Below are 18,329 nucleotides of genomic sequence, written 5' to 3'. Positions count from 1 at the left end.
TAGCTTTAAGTGAAAAAGCTTGGGGACAATGCCCATGTCCTGAGTTCAATCCCCAAGATCAACAACAACAACAACAAAAAGTCTCAATTCAGACAATAAATCGTTTGGTTTTCCTGCTCATATTTTACCTATTTGCATAGGATTACATATAATCTTATGATTGGAAAATTAAGTCAACTCACATGGTTTTATTGGACTACAAGCTTATTGTGAGCAAGGTCCATATTTTATTCATCTTTATATTTCCCATAAAACCAACTAGCACAGACCTTTGAACCTACAGAAGGCAACTTGGATCTTGGTTAAGCAAAAAAGAAAAGAAAGGAAGAAAAAGTAAAAGAAATGCAGTGCACATAGGCTTTACATCTAAGTTCCTCTGGGGTTTTACGTGAATAAAGATTTCTGTGGCCAAATATTCTGTGTGCCATATAGTCTACCCTCAAAGGTTAGCATAAGCCAGGTGCTGGTGGCCTGCAATCCTAGTTACTCAGGAGGCTGAGATCTGAGGATCGCAGTTCAAAGCCAACCCTGGAAGGAAAGTCCGTGACACTTTTATCTCAATAAATCACCAGAAAACCAGAAGTGGCACTGTGTCTCAAGTGTAGAATGCTAGCCTCGAACTGAAGAGCTCAGGGACAGTGCCCAGGCCCAGAGTTCAAGCCCCACAACCAGCAAAAAAAAAAAAAAACTATATATTAGTAAAACATTATTTTCTTTATACTTTCTTTTTTTCTTCTTCTTCTTTTTTTTTTTTGGGGGGTCCGGTCATGGAGCCTGAACTCTGGGCCTGGGCACTGTCCCTCAGCTCTTCAGCTCAAGGCTAGCATTCTACCACTTGAGCCACAGCGCCACTTCGGGCTTTTTTCTTTTTACTTATGTGGTGCTGAGGAATCAAACCCAGGCCTCAGCAATGCAAGGCAAGCGCTCTACTACTGAGCCACCTTCCCAGCCCCTCTTTATACTTTCTATTATTATTATTATTATTACTATTATTATTTTGTTGGTTGCGGGCCTTCAACTCTGGGCTTGTCCCTCAGCTCTTCAGCTCAAGGCTAATGCTCTACCACTTGGGCCACAGTGCCACTTCCAGTTTCCTGGTAGTTTATTGGAGATAAGAGTCTCATGGACTTTCCTGCCTGGGATGGCTTTGAAGCATGATCCTCATATCTCAGCCTCCTGAGTAGCTAAGGTTATAGGTGTTAAGACACTGGCACCCAGCAACACTTTGTGTTATTTTTATTTGCCCATTTTTAAATTACTTTATTTACCTACATATTTTTTAGATTTTTTTTTGGTGGGGGGTCCGGTTGTGGGGCCTGAACTCCGGGCCTGGGCGCTGTCCCTCAGCTCTTCAGCTCAAGGCTAGTGCTCTACCACTTGAGCCATAGCGCCACTTCCCGCTTTTTTCTTTTTCTTATGTGGTGCTGAGGAATCGAACCCAGGGCCTCAGGCATGCAAGGCAAGCGCTCTACCACTGAGCCACCTTCCCAGCCCATTTTTTAGATTTTTAGTCTACCTGAAATGGACTTTTGTCATGGTGTGTGACCTGTTAATAGTTGGTTTTCTTTTCTGCAGTCTCACTCATGGAAAAGAATAGAATTTTCCATTATTTCATTACTGCAGGGAAAGTCAGGTACTAGGTTAAGTTCTGGCAACTCTTTTTACTTGTGCTATCCACCTCTCCCCGACCCTCCAAACTCAGGTGGGACCGAAACAGAATCATCCACTATTCGGGGGGAAATCTGATAGCTGTGGCATCAAATCGGAAGATGTACCTTCTTGATATCTTACAAGTCAAGGAGCTGCGCATCGAGTTCCGAGGCCATGCTGGGAGCGTCCGGACCATCTTCCTCGCTGAAAAGGAAATGTTTCTCCTAAGTGGGAGTTATGACCTAAGTATCAGGTGAGCAGTCCAAGGAGTCAGGATGGTCTTCCCACCTGGGGCCAAAAATCAGTTCAAGGCAGAAGTGTGTCTACTTCCTCCATTTTGTATTTGTTGAAAAGTTATCCTAAACATTACTTCTAGAATATGTATAATGGTTTCTTTTCCCTTTTCTTTCTTCTCCCCCCTCCCCTCCCCTTTCCTCTCCCCTCTTCCCCCTTTTCTTCCTCCTTCTTCCTTTCCTTCCCTCCCCCTCTTTTCTTCTTCTTTTTTCTCCCCCCACTCTCCCCTCCTGCCTCCCCACTCCCCTTCCATTTTCTCCCTTCCCCTCTTCTCTCCCCCTTCCTCTCCCCCCTCCCCATCTTCCTCTTTTCCTCCTCTTCCTTCTTCCTCTTCCTCCTCCTCCCCCTTCTACTTCCTCCCTCTTCTGCCTCCTCCTCTTCCCCTGCTCCAGCATAAAGTAATTTTTATGGGTATGAAACATAATATAGCGTAGAACAAAATGGTATGCTAATCAGTATACATTTATACATTATATACAATATAATAAACACCCATCTTCCCTTTGCTCAGACCAATACATGTAACATTCCTTCACCCTAATCCCCAGTTTCTTTCCCTCATTGCTTCTTTCTTACTTCCAACACCTTGTAAAATTGCCCTAAATTTCATACTCTTATTCTCTTGGCTTTTTTTTTTTTTTTTTTTTTTTTAGTGCGAGTACTGAGGCTTGACCTCAGGGCCTGGGCTCTGTCCCTGAATTTTTTTACTCAAGGCTGACACTCTACCACTTGAAACCACAGCTCCACTTCCAGCTTTTTGGTAGTCAATTGGAGAGAAGAGTCTCATGAAATTTCCTGTCCAGGCTGATTTTGAACTATGATCCTCAGATCTCAGACTGAGCCAGGAACTTGTGACTCACGTTCTATCTCCTAAGGAGGCTGAGGTCTCAGGATCATGGTTCAAAGCCAGCTTGGGCAGGAAAGTCAATGAGACTTATCTCCAGTTAACCACCACAAAACCAGAAGTGGTGCTGGGCTCAAGTAGCAGAACATTAGCCTTGAGCTGAAGAGCTGAGAGACAGTGCCAGGCCCAGAGTTCAAGCCCCACAACCAAAAAAAAAAAAAAAGCAAAAACACACACACAAAAAGGCATATTGAGCCACTGATTCCTGACCTGATAACTTTTTAAAATATGATTCCAGCTGGGTACCAGCCTGTAATCCTAGCTACTCAGGAAGCTGAGATCTGAGGATCAAAGTTCAAAGTCAGCCCAGGCAGGAAAGTCTGTGAGATTCTTATCTCTAATTAACCACCAGAAAACTGGAAGTAGCGCTGTGGCTCAAGTGGTAGAGCAGTAGCCTTGAGCTGAAGAACTGAGGGACAGGGCCCATGCCCAGAGTTCAACTGACAAAAACAAATAAATAAAATAAAATATTATTTCATTTATGTTAAATTCAGAAAAAGGCAAAAGTAGCTCATATATTTTGAGAAAACTATAAAGAAATATAAAAAAGCTGGGTACTGGTGGCACTAATCGGTAATCCTAGCTCAGGAGGTTGAGATCTAAGGATCATGGTTCAAATAGTCTGGGCGTGAATGTCCATGAGACTCTTATCTCCAATTAACCACCAAAAATCCAGAAGTGAAGCTGTGCATCAAGAAGTAGAGTGCTAGCCTTGAGCAACAAAGCTAAAGGACAGTACCCAAGTTGTAAGTTCAAACCTCAATATCAGCACAAGAAAAAGAAGTTATCAAGCTGGGCGCTGGTGGCTCATGCCTGTAATCCTAGCTACTCAGGAGGCTGAGATCTGAGGATCGCGGTTCAAAGCCAGCCTGGGCAGGAGAGACTGTGAGACTCCTATCTCCAATAAACCACCAGAAAACCAGAAGTGGTGCTGTAGCTCAAGTGGTAGAGCGCTCACCTTGAGCTGAAGAGCTGAGGGACAGCACTCAGGCCCAGAGTTCAAACCCCACGACTGACCAAAAAAAAAAAAAAAAAAAGAAGTTATCAGTACCTAATTTTTCCACTGAATCCTGTTGTTGACATACCTCCCTATCACATAGTAACAGTCATTAATTTATTTTCTAGAGATACAGTAATTTGTTAGATGAATATGTCATAGTTCACTCATTCTTCTGCTTTTGGACATTTACATCATTTCTAGTTTATAATTCTTTCCAGGGATGCTTGTTCTTTCCTGAGTCATTTGGTAGCCACATGCATGAGGATGTTTTTGGTTGGTTGGTTGGTTTTGGTTTTGGCAGCATTTGGGGGATTGTTCTGTGCTTTAGCTGATGTTTAATAGCATTCTGGACTAGCTTTTCTCTCCCTGCTTGTAACCACCAAGAATCTCTTTACCTACTTCCAAATTTCCCCTGAGAATAGACATCATCTCTGATTGACAACCACTATTTGTGCATTTAATTATTCACAGAAAAAACTATAATGTTACTACTACTACTATCATTACCAATGTGGACATGGAGTTGACACAGAAATTAGACAAATAGTGCTGCAACAGGGAACTTGGCTGCCTTTTAAGCAACTATTGATCTAAAGGATTTTTTGGGCTTTCAGAAAATTCTCAATATTTAAAAAAAAAATTCCTGCAGATACTGGGATCTGAAAACTGGGAGTTGCATAAAAATCTTCTATGGCCACCAGGGGACAATCACTTGCATGGATGTCTATAAGAACAAGCTTGCATCTGGAGCAAAAGATGGCCAGGTGAAAGGTGAGAACTGCTTTAAATTTTCTAAAAAATGTCTCCAAAACTGTGAGTTATCAAAACCCTTTCTCCATCCCTTTTTCTCTCCTTTTCTCTCCTTCCCTCCCTCCCTCCCTCCTCTTCCTCCCTCCTTCCTTCCTTCCTTTTTTCCTTCCTTCCTCTCTCCCTCATTCCATCTCTTCTCTTTTCCTCTTTCCTTCTTTCTTTTTCCTTCTTATCTTCCTTCCTTTCTCTCTCCTTCATTCTCTTTTTTCTCCTCTCTCTCTCTTTCTCTCTCTCTCTCTGTACATAAGGTTTTCCTACATAACCCAAGCTAGCCTCAGACTTAGTTGAGGCTAGCCTCAAACTTAGTATGCTGGCTTCAAATTTATGATCCTCCTGCATACAATCTCCTGAGAGCTAAGATTACAGGTGTATGCCATCACTCTTGGCTTGCATTTTGCTCATTTCCTTGTGTAGTAATTTATTGCTTTATTTTTTTCATCCATCTATAGATCTATCAATCTACTCATTCCATTGAAGATCTACATACTAGACTTTGTGCTAAGGGCTGTTGAGGAAAAAATTATATGGTTCTTTAAATATGAAATTTTATTTCCTCAAAGGCTCTTGGAGTTTTAATGGTAGAAAACATATAACTGTATGATGAGGGTATAGTAATTATGTGAATGAAAACAGTTGTTTTGGAGTATCAATTTTATGACAGGCAACTCTCTCATATATATAAACACACAGAACATGATGCTAGCTATGTGACTGTTTAGCAGGCTGAGGGGAAGGGAAGACAAAAAGAGAAAAATTGAGCATAACAAATTTTGAAATACATTATGACTACCTATGAAGATAGCACAAAGAACCTTAATGGAAACTGTTGATCAGGATTGAGAGGGAAGGGAAATGAGAAAGCAATAGAGAGTATTATTCTGAGAAATATATGTGCATGTCTGAAATATCAAGGCAAAAACCCTTGGTGTACTTTAATGCATACTAAAGAAATGAATGCCAGGAACTGGGAATGTGGCTTAGTGGTGGAGTGCTTCCTTAGCACGCATAAAGCCCTGGATTCCATTCCTTGGTACCACATAAACAGAAAAAACTGTAAATGGTGCTGTGGCTCAAGTGGTAGAGTGCTATCTTCGAGCAAAAGAAGCTCAAGGACAGTGCCCAGGCTCTGAGTTCAAAACTTCAGGCAAAAAGGAAGGAAGGAAGGAAGGAAGGAAGGAAGGAAGGAAGGAAGGAAGGAAGGAAGGAAGGAAGGAAGGAAGGACAGGAAAAGAAAACAGGCTCAGATACAGGGTGGGTAAAGTGGGAGTGGGAGGGCTAATGAAGAAGGTTAATGAGGAAAGCCGGGCGCTGGTGGCTCACGCCTGTAATCCTAGCTACTCAGGAGGCTGAGATCTGAGGATCGCGGTTCAAAGCCAGCCCGGGCAGGAGAGACCGTGAGACTCCTATCTCCAATAAACCACCAGAAAACCGGAAGTGGCGCTGTAGCTCAAGTGGTAGAGCGCTCGCCTTGAGCTGAAGAGCTGAGGGACAACGCCCAGGCCCAGAGTTCAAGCCCCACGACCGACAAAAAAAAAAAAAAAAAGAAGGTTAATGAGGATAAATATGGCTGATGTGCGTTACTTGCATGTATGAAAATAGAACAGTGAAACCTGTTGAAATTGTTTTAAGAAGGGAGAGAGTGAAGAAGGGGTTGTGAAGAAGGTTGATCAATATACATTGTGTGCATGTATGAGAATGTCACAAGTGAAACCTCCTTGTATAACTAACATATGCTAATAAAAATTGATTTACAGCCAGGCACCAGTGGTTCACACTTGTAATCCTAGCTACTCAGGAGGCTGAGGCCTGAGGATTGTGGTTCAAAGCTAGCCTGGGCAGGAAAGGCGTGAGACTCTTATCTCCAACAAAACATTCAGAAAACGGGAAGTGGCGCTGTGGCTCAAGTGGTAGAGCACTATCCTTGAGCTGAAGAGCTGAAGGACAGTGCCCAAGTCCAGAGTTCAGGCCCCACAGTGCCACTTCTGGCTTTTTTCTTTTTGCTTATGTGGTGCTGAGAAATCGAACCCAGGGCCTCAGGCATGCAAGGCAAGTGCTCTACCACTGAGCCACCTTCCCAGCCCCTGGTGGGAAGTCCTTAGGCCAGTTGGAGCACTGCCTCTAGACCCCAGTCTTTTTCTGACTTCCTGGTTTGGCAGTGTGCCTGCCACACATGACATGTAAAGGTCATGTGACACAGCAAGAGATCAGAGCTGAGCCAATGCTGGCACCATGTCCTTGAACTTCCAAACTTTCATAAATTAGACTTCTTCAGATACATTGTTAATGTAAAGCAAAATAGACTAACATAATTTCCATGGCAAAAAGAGCTTTGAAAAGGTGACTTAGGTCTCTAATACTAGCTACTTGAAAGGTGGAGATTTGGGGATTATTTTTTAAGGCTAGCCAAGACATAAAAGTTCAGATTCCTTCACAAGCTATAGTTGAATGTGGTAGTGTGCCCCTGACACCCTAAGCTACAGGGAAGCACAATGGTTGTCATTTAAAAAAAAAAAAAGAAGCTTTACAGATATGATTAAATCTAAAACGCTAAAATGAGGAGATTACCCTGTATTATTATTGGGGTGAGCCCTGTGTGTTTACTTGGTACTCAGAGAACCATTCTTGATGTGAACAAAGTGAAATGTAGCTATGGAAGAATGTTCAGAGATACACAACATTGCTGACTGTGTGTGAAAGTAAAGGAAGGGGCAACGAGCCAGGGAATGTGGGCCTTCCAGAAAGTCACATGGAAGGACAAAGAAATTAACCTCCACCCTCATAAAAGAGCAAAGTCCTACTGACATCTTGATTTTAGCCCTTTGGCATCATATCAGACTTCTGTAAGATGGTATATTTGTGTTGTCTTCAGTTGCTATGCTTGTGGTAATTTGTCCTCGTATCCATAGACAACTCACACAAGGAGCATGAAGTTCTGAGAACACACAGGGAAGAGTATCCTGGAAGCCGATGCAGGTGTGAATATCCCCATCCAGGGCTCCAGATACATGCATTTGGCAGTTAGTATATAAACACAGTCATCCCTCTGTGTTCAGGACTCCATAAATACTCAGAGCCCTTCTATAAAATGGCATAGTATTTGTGTACCCACATTCACACATTCACTTTTCTCCTATAATTTAAACATCTCTAAATTACTTACAATGCTGAATACAATGCAAATACTTTTTGAATAGGTTCTACACTATACTATATACATATACATACACATGTGTGTGTGTGTGTGGTATTAGGATTAGAACTCAAGGCCTCATGATTGCTAGACAAGTACTCTTTCACTTGAGCCACATCTTCAGCCTGATACTGTCTTGTTTCCCCCAATATTTTTTAAAATCTATGCTTGGTTGTATTGGAGGATGTGATCTGAACCTGGGAGTCTACACCTATAGTCTCTGCACTCTAGAAGATGAAGCTGGAAGATCATACATTCAAGGCTAATATGGGCTACATAATGAGATCCTGTCTCAACAACCGTTAAAAAAAATGTAAACATGTGGAACTCATGTGTATGGGTTCCTCCAGAAGAGCAGGAAGGAAGATTGAAAAGAGAAGAGAAGCCAGGGACCTGGGAAGCTACAGTATGTCAGAGGCAGATGGGGGAAAAATAGGAAATGATCAGATTTGCTGAGGAAATCCTACCCTTGAATTTCTTATCCTTCTCCCTGATTGCTTTAGGGAATGCAACAGCTGGGGTGAAAATATCCCAGGTGAGGGTTTGAAGGCATGGTTCAAGTGGCAGAATACCTGCATTACAAATTCAAACCCCAGTGAAGATAAACCACTTTTGTATCTTTTGGCGATCTTAGGTATGGATAAGGAAGAAATAACACTAGACATCCCCCATGAATTCCATTTAGGCTTAAAGAGTAGGCTTATTGGGCTGGGAAGGTGGCTCAGGGGTAGAGTGCTTGCCTTGCATACATGAGGCCCTGCATTCAATCCCTCAGCCCCACATAAACAGAAAAAGCTGGAAGTGGCACTGTGGCTCAAGTGGTAGAGTGCTAGCCTTGAGCTGAAGAGCTCAACAACAACAACACCAAAAAGCAAAGTCTAGATGAGCCCAGACCCCAAAGACCATCTCTGCAGGCTCACACAGAACTCCCTGGATCCTTGGAGCTCTGACTCTGTAACTTAGTCCTGGGACCTAATTGATAAATGGTTTATGTCTAATAAGTCTATTCTTTTTTTTTTTTGTCAGTCATGGGACTTGAACTCTGGACCTGGGTGCTGTCCCTCAGCTCTTCAGCTCAAGGCTAGCACTCTACCAATTGAGCCACAGTGCCACTTTCAGTTTTCTGGTGGTTTATTGGAGATAAGAGTCTCACGGACTTTCTTGCCTGGGCTGGCTTTGAACTGCTATCCTCAGATCTCAGCTTCCAGAGTAGCTAGGATTATAGGCGAGAGCCACGGCACTGGGCTTAGCCTTTGCTTTTGTGATAGGAAAATACCACTCTAACCCTCCCTTATCCCTTTCCTCCTTACCTTCCCTCTCTCCCTCTTCCATTCAGAGTGGGAATTAGATTCTGGGAAGTGCCTGAAGACATTTAAACACAAAGACCCCATCTCAGCCATCAAGATAAGTGAAACCTACATTGTAAGCACCTGTGAGAAAGGGCTCATCAAAGTGTGGCACATTGCTAACACCCAGCTGGTAAAGGTGAGCAGGCAGAAGGCTGGGAGCACTGGTGGTGAATGATGAGAAGAGATGGATCATCTGTCCTCCTCCCTGGAGCTCCCCAGACCAACTTGAAGCAACTGAGTTACAGCCACTAACAAAAGCCAACAACAAAGCTTCCCCAGGGGGTTATTCTCAGTTAGTAGTACAAGTCCCCTCTCCATTATGACCATATTGGCATGGAATAAGTAGAGGAGGCTACATTATAACTCAGCACCCTATATGAATCGCAGGGCTTTTTCCAGTCACACAGGTAAAGTACCTTTTTCTTTTCCAGAATATTCTACCTTAACCCTAGCTGGGGCAAGGAGAAGATGGACAGGTTTCTTCATCGTTGTTGTCTTCTTTCCCTTTACATTTTTTTTTTTTTTTTTGGGGTCAGTTGTGGGGTTTGATCTCAAGAGTCTGGGCACTGTCCCTGACCTTTTACACTCAAGCCTAGTGCTCTACCACTTTGAGCCACAGCACCACTTCTGGTTTTCTGGTTTGATACAAAAGTCTCACGGGACTTTCCTGCCCAGACCAACTATGAACCATGATCTTCAAATCTTAGACTCCTGAGTAGCTAGGTGCCACAGGTACCCAACATCCTTTACTCTTTTTTTTTTTTAATTTTTTTTTTTTCTGGTCATGGGGTCTGAACTCTGGGCCTGTGCGCTGTCCCTCAGCTCTTCAGCTCAAGGCTAGCGCTCTACCATTTGAGCCACAGCGCCACTTCCGGCTTTTTTCATTTTGCTTATGTGGTGCTGAGGAATCAAACCCAGGGCCTCAGGCATGCAAGGCAAGCGCTCTACCACTGAGCCACCTTCCCAGCCCTCCTTTACTCTTTTGATAAGGAGAAAACATTGGATGATTGGATCATTTCCTCACTACCCTCTAATGAAGAAAGAACATTGGCTGCCTTAAAGTGATTGGAAATTACTTTAGATCATTTTCTTTCTTTTTTGCCAGTCCTGGGGCTTGAACTCAGGGCCTGGGCACTGTCCCTGAGCTGCTTTTGCTCAAGGATAGCACTCTGCCACTTGAGTCACAGTGCCACTTCCAGCTTTTTCTGTGTATGTGTTGTTGAGGAATCTAATCCAGGGCCTCATGCATGCGAACCAAGCACTCCACCACTGAGCCACATTCCCAGCCCTAGATAATTTCCTTTTGCATTAAAAACATACCTGAGCTTGGGTAATTTATAAAAATTGGAGGTTTATTTGGGTCATAGAAGACCAAGACCACAGCACTGGCACCTGCTTGAGGGATTCCTGCTAGGTCATGTCATGGAGGAAGACACCAGACAGTGAGATAGAAAAACAACACATGAGACAGCACTGCTTTCTTTTTTTTTTGGTAACAAAGCCACCCACTGCTGTGATAATCCATGAATGGATTAATTCACTGGTGGGGACAGAGCTTCACTTACAGCCATCTCCCCAAGGCCCTACTAGCTCCAGACACCATTAGCATATGACTTATGAGATTAAATTTTCAACACAGGAATTCCAGAAGACACACCAGACAACTGCAGACATTCATTACCTTGCTTTTACTGGATTCGAACCCCTTGATCTTGGTGGACTAGGAATGTAGGATCACAGTAAAAAAGTGGTTGGCTTGGCTTGTGGGTTTTTGTCATTGTGGTTGAACCTCAGCTGCAGGAACAGTAATATCCCCTGAACCCACTAGGCCCGGGCAAGGATGAGCCCAGGGTGGGACACCTTATCATACTTCACCCCTTGAGAACAAAAGAGAGGGATTTCTGCCCCAGCCCCTTCCTGGTCCTATTCCTTCTGAGCTGGGGAGAGAGCTCTGCAGAGAGGAGTCAGGGACTGACTCCTCTGGCCTTCTTTGAGCAGAAATAATCAGCTCAGGGACATGCCAAGCAAGTAGCAGTCCTGATGGGTAGGGTGGCTTTGGGATTCATTGAACAAAGGGCCTGAACTTGGAGGAGTTAAAATCCAAGTTAAAGAGGGTCTGAAAACAGTGTCCTCTTTTCTCCTAGACTCTCATGGGGCATGAGGGAATTGTCAGGTGCCTGTTCTTTGATGAGTGGCATCTCGTCTCGGGAGGTGCTGATGGCCTGGTCATGGCCTGGAGCATGGTGGGGAAGTACGAGAGGTGTCTGATGGCCTTCAAGCATCCAAAGTAAGTGCCAGGGAAGTGGGGACCGGCAAAGTGACATTCCCTATCTTTCCCAGTGTGCCTTAGACTGAAGTCTTCAGCAGAATAGTCCCTGTGGCTTCTGGCTGCTCTCTGGTCCTCTCTGCTCATTTCATATATTTCTGCTTTCCTCCTCTTCCACTTGACCCTCTTTCCTCTCCCACTCTTCCAGCCATTTTCTCTCTTACCCTCATTTGATACTTTTAAGAAATAATATGGAGAAGTTATTAAAAAGGACCTGGGGGGTGGGGGGTTTGAGACAAGGTCTTGCTAATGTCACTCAGGCTAATCTAGAGCTAATCCAGAACTCATAATCTTCCTGCTTGGGATAATAGTCTCACTGACTTTCCTGCTTAGGCTGGCTTTGACCTGCTATTCTCAGATCTCACTCTTGGATAGCTACGATTACAGGAATCAGACACCAGTGCCTGGCTAACAGAGGTTTTTTGAAAAGGTCATACTTACAAGTCTGGGGACTAGATTCTATTTCAGCAGAGCAAATGGATTTCATTTTTCATTCCAGTTTAAATTTAGTGGTGGTAGCTGCCTGGAACCAATTAAGAAATATTCAGAGGTCATAGCCTGGTTTGTTTAGAAAGGATGTTATGAATCTGTCATGGACACCATTTCATAGGCTCTGCTCTATGCTATTCTTAGATTATATGAATAATACGTCTTACCCTGAGTGCATTATAAAAAGTTCCAGGAGGACAGATGAATGGATCCAAAAATTGTGGTATCTATACACAATGGAATATTATGCAGCCATTAGAAATGACAAAATAATGGCATTTGCAGGGAAATGGATGGAGCTAGAAGGAATCATGTTGAGCGAGGTAAGCCAAGAACGAAGAGACAAACAGTACATGGTCTCCCTGATAAGTGGATGATGAATCCAAAATGTTAGGTGATATGACAAAACTAACAGGACTTAAGAAACAAAGAACTCCCACTCATCTGGTTGAACCACTACTAAATATCCCCATGCTGCTGATCACATATATGGTATATAACATATGAGCACCGTTATATATTACAGACTGTGATAGACAATTTGCTCCAGGAAAGTTAGAATGAACTTGTGACTTTAAATGAGCATCATTATTCCACAATACTGTGAATTTCCGGAAATTAAGTAATCACTTAATCACGATCAAAAAAAAAAAAAAAAAGAACCTTGGGGAAGGGAGGGAGGGAGGGGATGGTAGGGGGGAAACAATGGAGGGGGTAACAATGTTCAAGAGGAAGTGGAAGTGTACTCATTACCTCACTCATGTAACTGTAACCCTCTGTATAGTATCTCTACAATAAAAAAAATTAAAAAAAAAAAAAAAAAAAGTTCCAGGAGGGCTAGGAAGGTGGCTTAGTGGTAAAGTGCTTGCTTCCCATCCATGAGGCCCTAGGGTTGATTCCTCAGCACCACATAAACAGAATTGGTGCTGTGGCTCAAGTGGTAGGGTGCTAACCTTGAGCTGAAGAGCTGAGGGACAGCGCCCAGGCCCAGAGTTCAGGCCCCACCACCGATTAAAAAAAAAAAAAAAAAGTTCTAGGAAGCTAAATGTATATTCATTGATGACAAGAATATGTGGATTTCCCAGGAGAATGTACCAGAGGACAGTTGTTTAATATAGTACAGCTTTAGATGTCTTCATAGGAACTTTTTTTCTTACAATAGTATTGGTGTTTGAACTCAGGACCTCCTATTTGCTTGGTTTGCTTGATTAGCTTACATTCTCCCACTTAAGCTATGACTCTAAGTTAGCTTTCTGTTGGTTATATTAGAGATGGAGTCTAAGGGACTTTTCTACCCAGGTTAGCCTCAAACTGTCATCCTTAAGATCTCAATGCCTGAGTAGCTGATATTACAGGCATGAGCTGTGGCTCAAGTGGTAGAGCAATAGTCTTGAGCTGAAGAGCTGAGGGAGAGCGCCCAGGCCAGAGCTCAAGACCCATGACCAAAAAAAAAAAAAAAGTCTTACGGACTTTCCTGACCAGGCTGGCTTTGAACTGCTATCCTCAGATCAAAGACTCCTGAGTAGCTATAGCTAGGATTACAAGCATGAGCCACCAGCTCCCAGCTGCCCTGAGCTATTTTGCTCAAGGCTAGCAGTCTACCACTTTGAGCTACAGCATCACTTCAGATTTTCTGGTTGTTAATTGGAGATAAGAGTTTTACAGACTTTTCTTCCTAGTCTGGCTGCCTTTGAACCATGATCCTCACATCTCAGCCTCTTGATTAGCTAGAATTACAGGCGTGAGCTACCAGAGCCAGACTTGTCTCTCTTATTTTCTTGGTCAGTTTAAATAAAGATTTCTCAATTGTGTAATTAAAGATTAGTTGGCCTTTTCAAAGAATCAACATTTTGTTGTTGTTGTTGGTTGTAGGGCTTGAACTCTGGGCCTGGGCACTGTCACTCAGCATTTCAGCTCAAAGCTAGTGCTCTACCACTTGAGCCACAATGCCACTTCCAGTTTTCTGAGTGGTTTATTGGAGATAAGAGTCTCATGGACTTCCTGCCCAGGCTGGCTTTGAACTGCAATCCTCAGATCTCAACTTCCTGAATATGTTAGGATTACAAGTGTGGGCTAGCGGTGCCTGGCCAAGAATCAACATTTCGTTTCATTGATTTTATATACTCTCTATTTTGTTTATTTTGCTATAAGCTGTATCATTTCTTAACATCTTCTTGATTTGGGCTTGGATATATCTTTTCTTTCCTTTTTTTTTTCTTTTGCCATTTTTGGGGCTTGAGGTCAGAGCCTGGGCACTGTCCTTGAGCTTCTCTTGCTCAATCAAGGCTAGCACTCTACCACTTGAGCCACAGCATCATTCCAGCTTTTTCTGTTTATGTGGTACTGAGGAATCAAACCCAGGGCTTCATTCTAGGCAAGCACTCTTACCACTAAGCCACATTCTCAGCCCCATAGATCTATCTTTTCTAGTTCCTTTTTTTTTGGTCAGTCTTGGGGCTTGAACTCTGGGCTTGGGCGCTGTCCCTCAGCTCTTCAGCTCAAGGCTAGCACTCTGCCTCTAGAGCCACAGTGCCACTTCCGGTTTTCTAGTGGTTTATTGGAGATCAGAGTCTCACAGACTTTTCTGCCTGGGCTGGCTTTGAACCATGATTCTCAGATCTCAGCCTCCTGAGTAGCTAGGATTACAGGCTTGAGCCACCAGTGCCCAGCTTCTTTTCTAGTTTCTTAAGGTAAGAAGTTATTGATTGGAGTCTATAAAATTACCCAAGTACTAGTGCAACTGTATTCTGTGTCTGTGTGTGTTTGTTTGTCTTTGATACAGGATCTTGTGATGTAGCCCAGGCTGGTCTTGAATTCAAGATCCTCCTGCCACCGCTTCCTGAGTACTGGGATTACAGAAGTCAGTCAGTACATTTTGATATGTTCTATTTTTCTTTATCTTTGTCTGAAAATATTCACTAATTATCTTTCTGATTCCTTTCACCTGCTTTAGCCCTCCCTTCCTACCTGCTCAGAACATCAAGGTTAGGCAGGGGTGACAGTTTATGGCTTCCTCAGATCTTTCCTAAACATGTTCACGTCCTTGGATATATGTTGGCTGTCTAGATTCTTAGGAATATATCTGAGATTTTCATAGCATTTATGTACATTTCATTCCCCAGTATTTCCTCCAAAGATTTCTGTTGGGTGTATTTGCCCAGGTAGATTTCTATTGCCTTAGGTAACAGGGACTGAAACTTTGCCTGTTATTTAACACATGCCCTTCAGGTAGCAGCTTGAACACTGTTTCAATTCTTAGGCAAAACAAAGACAAACCTTTTGAGCCAGTCTTCCAAGAAGCCACCAGACAGAACAAATAACTCATTGTGAATGGATCTGTTCTGCTCTGTCTGGAGCTAGGAATGTGGGTTTTATTTTCACAGTACCATTGAACTTGGAAGTGGTATATGGGATTCAGTCAATTAACAGGCCACACAAAGCATACTGGTTGTGTGTGTGTGTGTGTGTGTGTGTGTGTGTGTGTGTGTGTGTGTGTGTGTGTGTGTGTGTGTGTTGTATTGGGGCTTGAACTCAGGGCTTGAGTGCTTTTTTTTTGGGGGGGGTCCGGTCGTGGGGCATGAACTCTGGGCCTGGGCCTGGGCCTGGGCGCTGTCCCTCAGCTCTTCAGCTCAAGGCTAGCGCTCTACCACTTGAGCCATAGCGCCACTTCCAGCTTTTTTCTTTTTGCTTATGTGGTGCTGAGGAATCGAACCCAGGGCCTCAGGCATGCAAGGCAAGCGCTCTACCACTGAGCCACCTTCCCAGCCCCTTGAGTGCTATTTTTTAAAAATGCTCAAAAGCTTATCTGCTCAAAGCTGGCCCTCTACCATAGCCATAGCTCTACTTCTAGAAATTTGGTGGGTAACTGAAGATAAAAGTCTCATGGACTTTTCTGCCAAGGCTGGCTTTAAATTGGGATCCTTAGATCTCAGCTTCCAGAGTAGCTAGGATTACAAGTGTGAGCCACTGGCAATTGGCCTATACATACTGTTTTCACTGACACCAAGACCATTTTGCCTGTCTAAATGCTCCTTGACTTGTTGCAAGCCTTCAGTTATTTTCTAGAATTCTGAAGAAGTTTATTCTGGCAGTTTTTGTCCGTTTTTGTTGCTGTTGATGGTAGAATTTTGTAGTTCTTTACTCCAACATTTTCACTAACATCATCCTCTTAGGTATCTTTGATAAACAAAAGGCAAAGAAGGAGTCAACTTATTTCTAGGACAGATAAAACCTGAAAGGAGACCAGTTTATTCCAACACTATTGTGTCAGGTACTGAGCTGCTTACAAAATATGTTCATTACTTTAATCCTGTCAGCAATCTTGTAAGGCAGAAGTCACTGTTCCTTTTCATAGAAAGAGAAAACTGAGAGGTTTAACTGTAAATAACAGAGTCATATTTCAAGATCTGGTTTTCTTCCTCCTCATGGTCCTAGGAATTGAACGCAGGGGCTCAAACTAGCTAGACAGGTTCTACCACCGGAGCCATTTAAGTTTTGCTTTAGTTATGTTAGGGATAGAGCCTAGCATTTTTGCTCTGGCTATCCCAAATCATAATCTTTCTATTAATTCTCTGTGTGTGTGTGTGTGTGTGTGTGTGTGTGTGTGTGTGTGTGTGTGTGTGTGTGTTAGGGCTTGAATTCAAGGTCTCCAGCTCTCACTTGGCACTTTTTGCTCAAGGCCGACATTGTACTTGAGCCAGACCTCTACTTCTGGCTTTTTGCTGGTTTGTTAGAGATAAAAGTCTCATAGATGCTAGCATCAGTGGCTCACAACTATAATCCTAGCTACTCAGGATGCTGAGATTTGAGGATCACAGTTCAAACCCAGCCTGGGCAGGAAAGTTTGTGAGACTCTTATCTCCAATTAACTTCCAGAAAACAGGAAATGGCACTATGGCTCAAGTGGTAGAGTGCTTGCCTTGAGCTAAAGAGCTGAGGGACAGTGCCCAGGCCCAGAGTTCAAGCCCCACAACCAATTAAAAAAAAGTCTCATGGACTTTCTGCTTGTACTGGCTTTGAACTTGAATTGTCATATCTCACCCTTCTGAGTAGGATTACACATATAAGCCACCAGAGCCCAACATTCCTATTAATTCTTCCCTGGGTAACTGGGATGACAGTATGTACCACCACATCCAGCTATTGGTTGAGATGGATTCTTGCTACGTTTTTCCTAAGCTGGACTTAAGCCTTGATTGTTCCAATAATGCCCTGGTAGATGAGATTATAGACATGAGCCACCATGCCTGGCTCAATCGAAGATTTTCTGATGCCAAAGCCTGTTCTTTTCATCAGTAGTCTTTTCAATGATAGAAATTAAATGACCAAATGTCACAAGATCCTATGTAAAGTATAGGCCCAGCTCAACAAAGATGAAAGAGACACACAAAGAGGTTAACCCTTCTTTCCCAGGGTGTCTCTTTCCTAGTACATGACTACCTCATAGGAAGAATAAGCTGTCCTTAGGAAAGGTACCAATTGCTGGGAATTGGTAGCTCACCCCTGTAATCCTCACTATTCAGGAGGCTGAGATCTGAGGATCATGGTTCAAAACCAGCCTGGGCGGGAAAGTCCATAAAATTGGTTTTTTTTTTTGGGGGGGTCCGGTCGTGGGGCCTGAACTCTGGGCCTGGGTGCTGTCCCTCAGCTCTTCAGCTCTACCACTTGAGCCACAGCGCCACTTCCGGCTTCTTTTTTTCTGCTTATGTGGTGCTGAGGAATCAAACCCAGAGCCTCAAGCATGCAAGGCAAGCGCTCTACCACTGAGCCACCTTCCCAGCCCATTCATGAAATCCTTATCTCAAATTAACTACCCTGCCAAAAAAAAGAAAAAGCCAGAATTTCTATCTATCCTATCTATCTTATCTATCTACCTACCTATCTACCTAAGTATTTATCCATCCATCCATCCACTACATAAGGAGGATTCAAGCCACATTGTGCTTCTTGCTGTGTGTATATATATATATATATATATATATATATATATATATATATATATATATATAATATATATATATATGTATATATATATATATGGATTTGGCAAGGCCTTGGCCACTAACAAGAGAGAAAGATCAAAGACTGCAAAAGACAGGGAATGCTTAGTATGTGCCTTGCCAAATCCTTATCTGCCTCTGAAATTTGACTAGCGCTAAAGCCAGTGGTTTGAGTCAGATGCCATTCTTTGTTGAACACTCTGTACCAATGATCATACTCTGTAAACAGAAACAATCACCTTCTCAGTAAAGTTATATTGAAGCCTGCTAACAAGTGATAATATTGCTGAAATATAGGGGAGCTTAGTGGTAGAGCAT

At 43.0% G+C, this 18,329-nt stretch overlaps 1 protein-coding gene across 2 annotated transcripts in view; it reads left to right on the top strand.

Moving 5' to 3' along the window:
* The window catches only part of Fbxw10 (F-box and WD repeat domain containing 10), a 43,733-nt gene that overhangs the window by 11,659 nt on the left and 13,745 nt on the right, over window positions 1-18,329 (top strand). For both annotated transcript variants that reach the window (XM_070026987.1, XM_070026986.1), the window contains exons 7-10: window positions 1,703-1,903; window positions 4,498-4,619; window positions 9,185-9,333; window positions 11,342-11,484. In XM_070026987.1, the coding sequence (XP_069883088.1) occupies window positions 1,703-1,903; window positions 4,498-4,619; window positions 9,185-9,333; window positions 11,342-11,484 (615 nt within the window). The remainder of the gene's footprint in view (window positions 1-1,702; window positions 1,904-4,497; window positions 4,620-9,184; window positions 9,334-11,341; window positions 11,485-18,329) is intronic.

Source organism: Dipodomys merriami, unplaced genomic scaffold, assembly GCF_024711535.1.
Source record: "Dipodomys merriami isolate MVZ:Mamm:240054 unplaced genomic scaffold, mDipMer1.0.p SCAF_19, whole genome shotgun sequence".
Lineage (NCBI taxonomy): Eukaryota > Metazoa > Chordata > Mammalia > Rodentia > Heteromyidae > Dipodomys > Dipodomys merriami.
The sequence above is the reverse complement of the archived record's forward strand: the minus strand, read 5'-3'. Positions and strand labels throughout refer to the sequence as shown.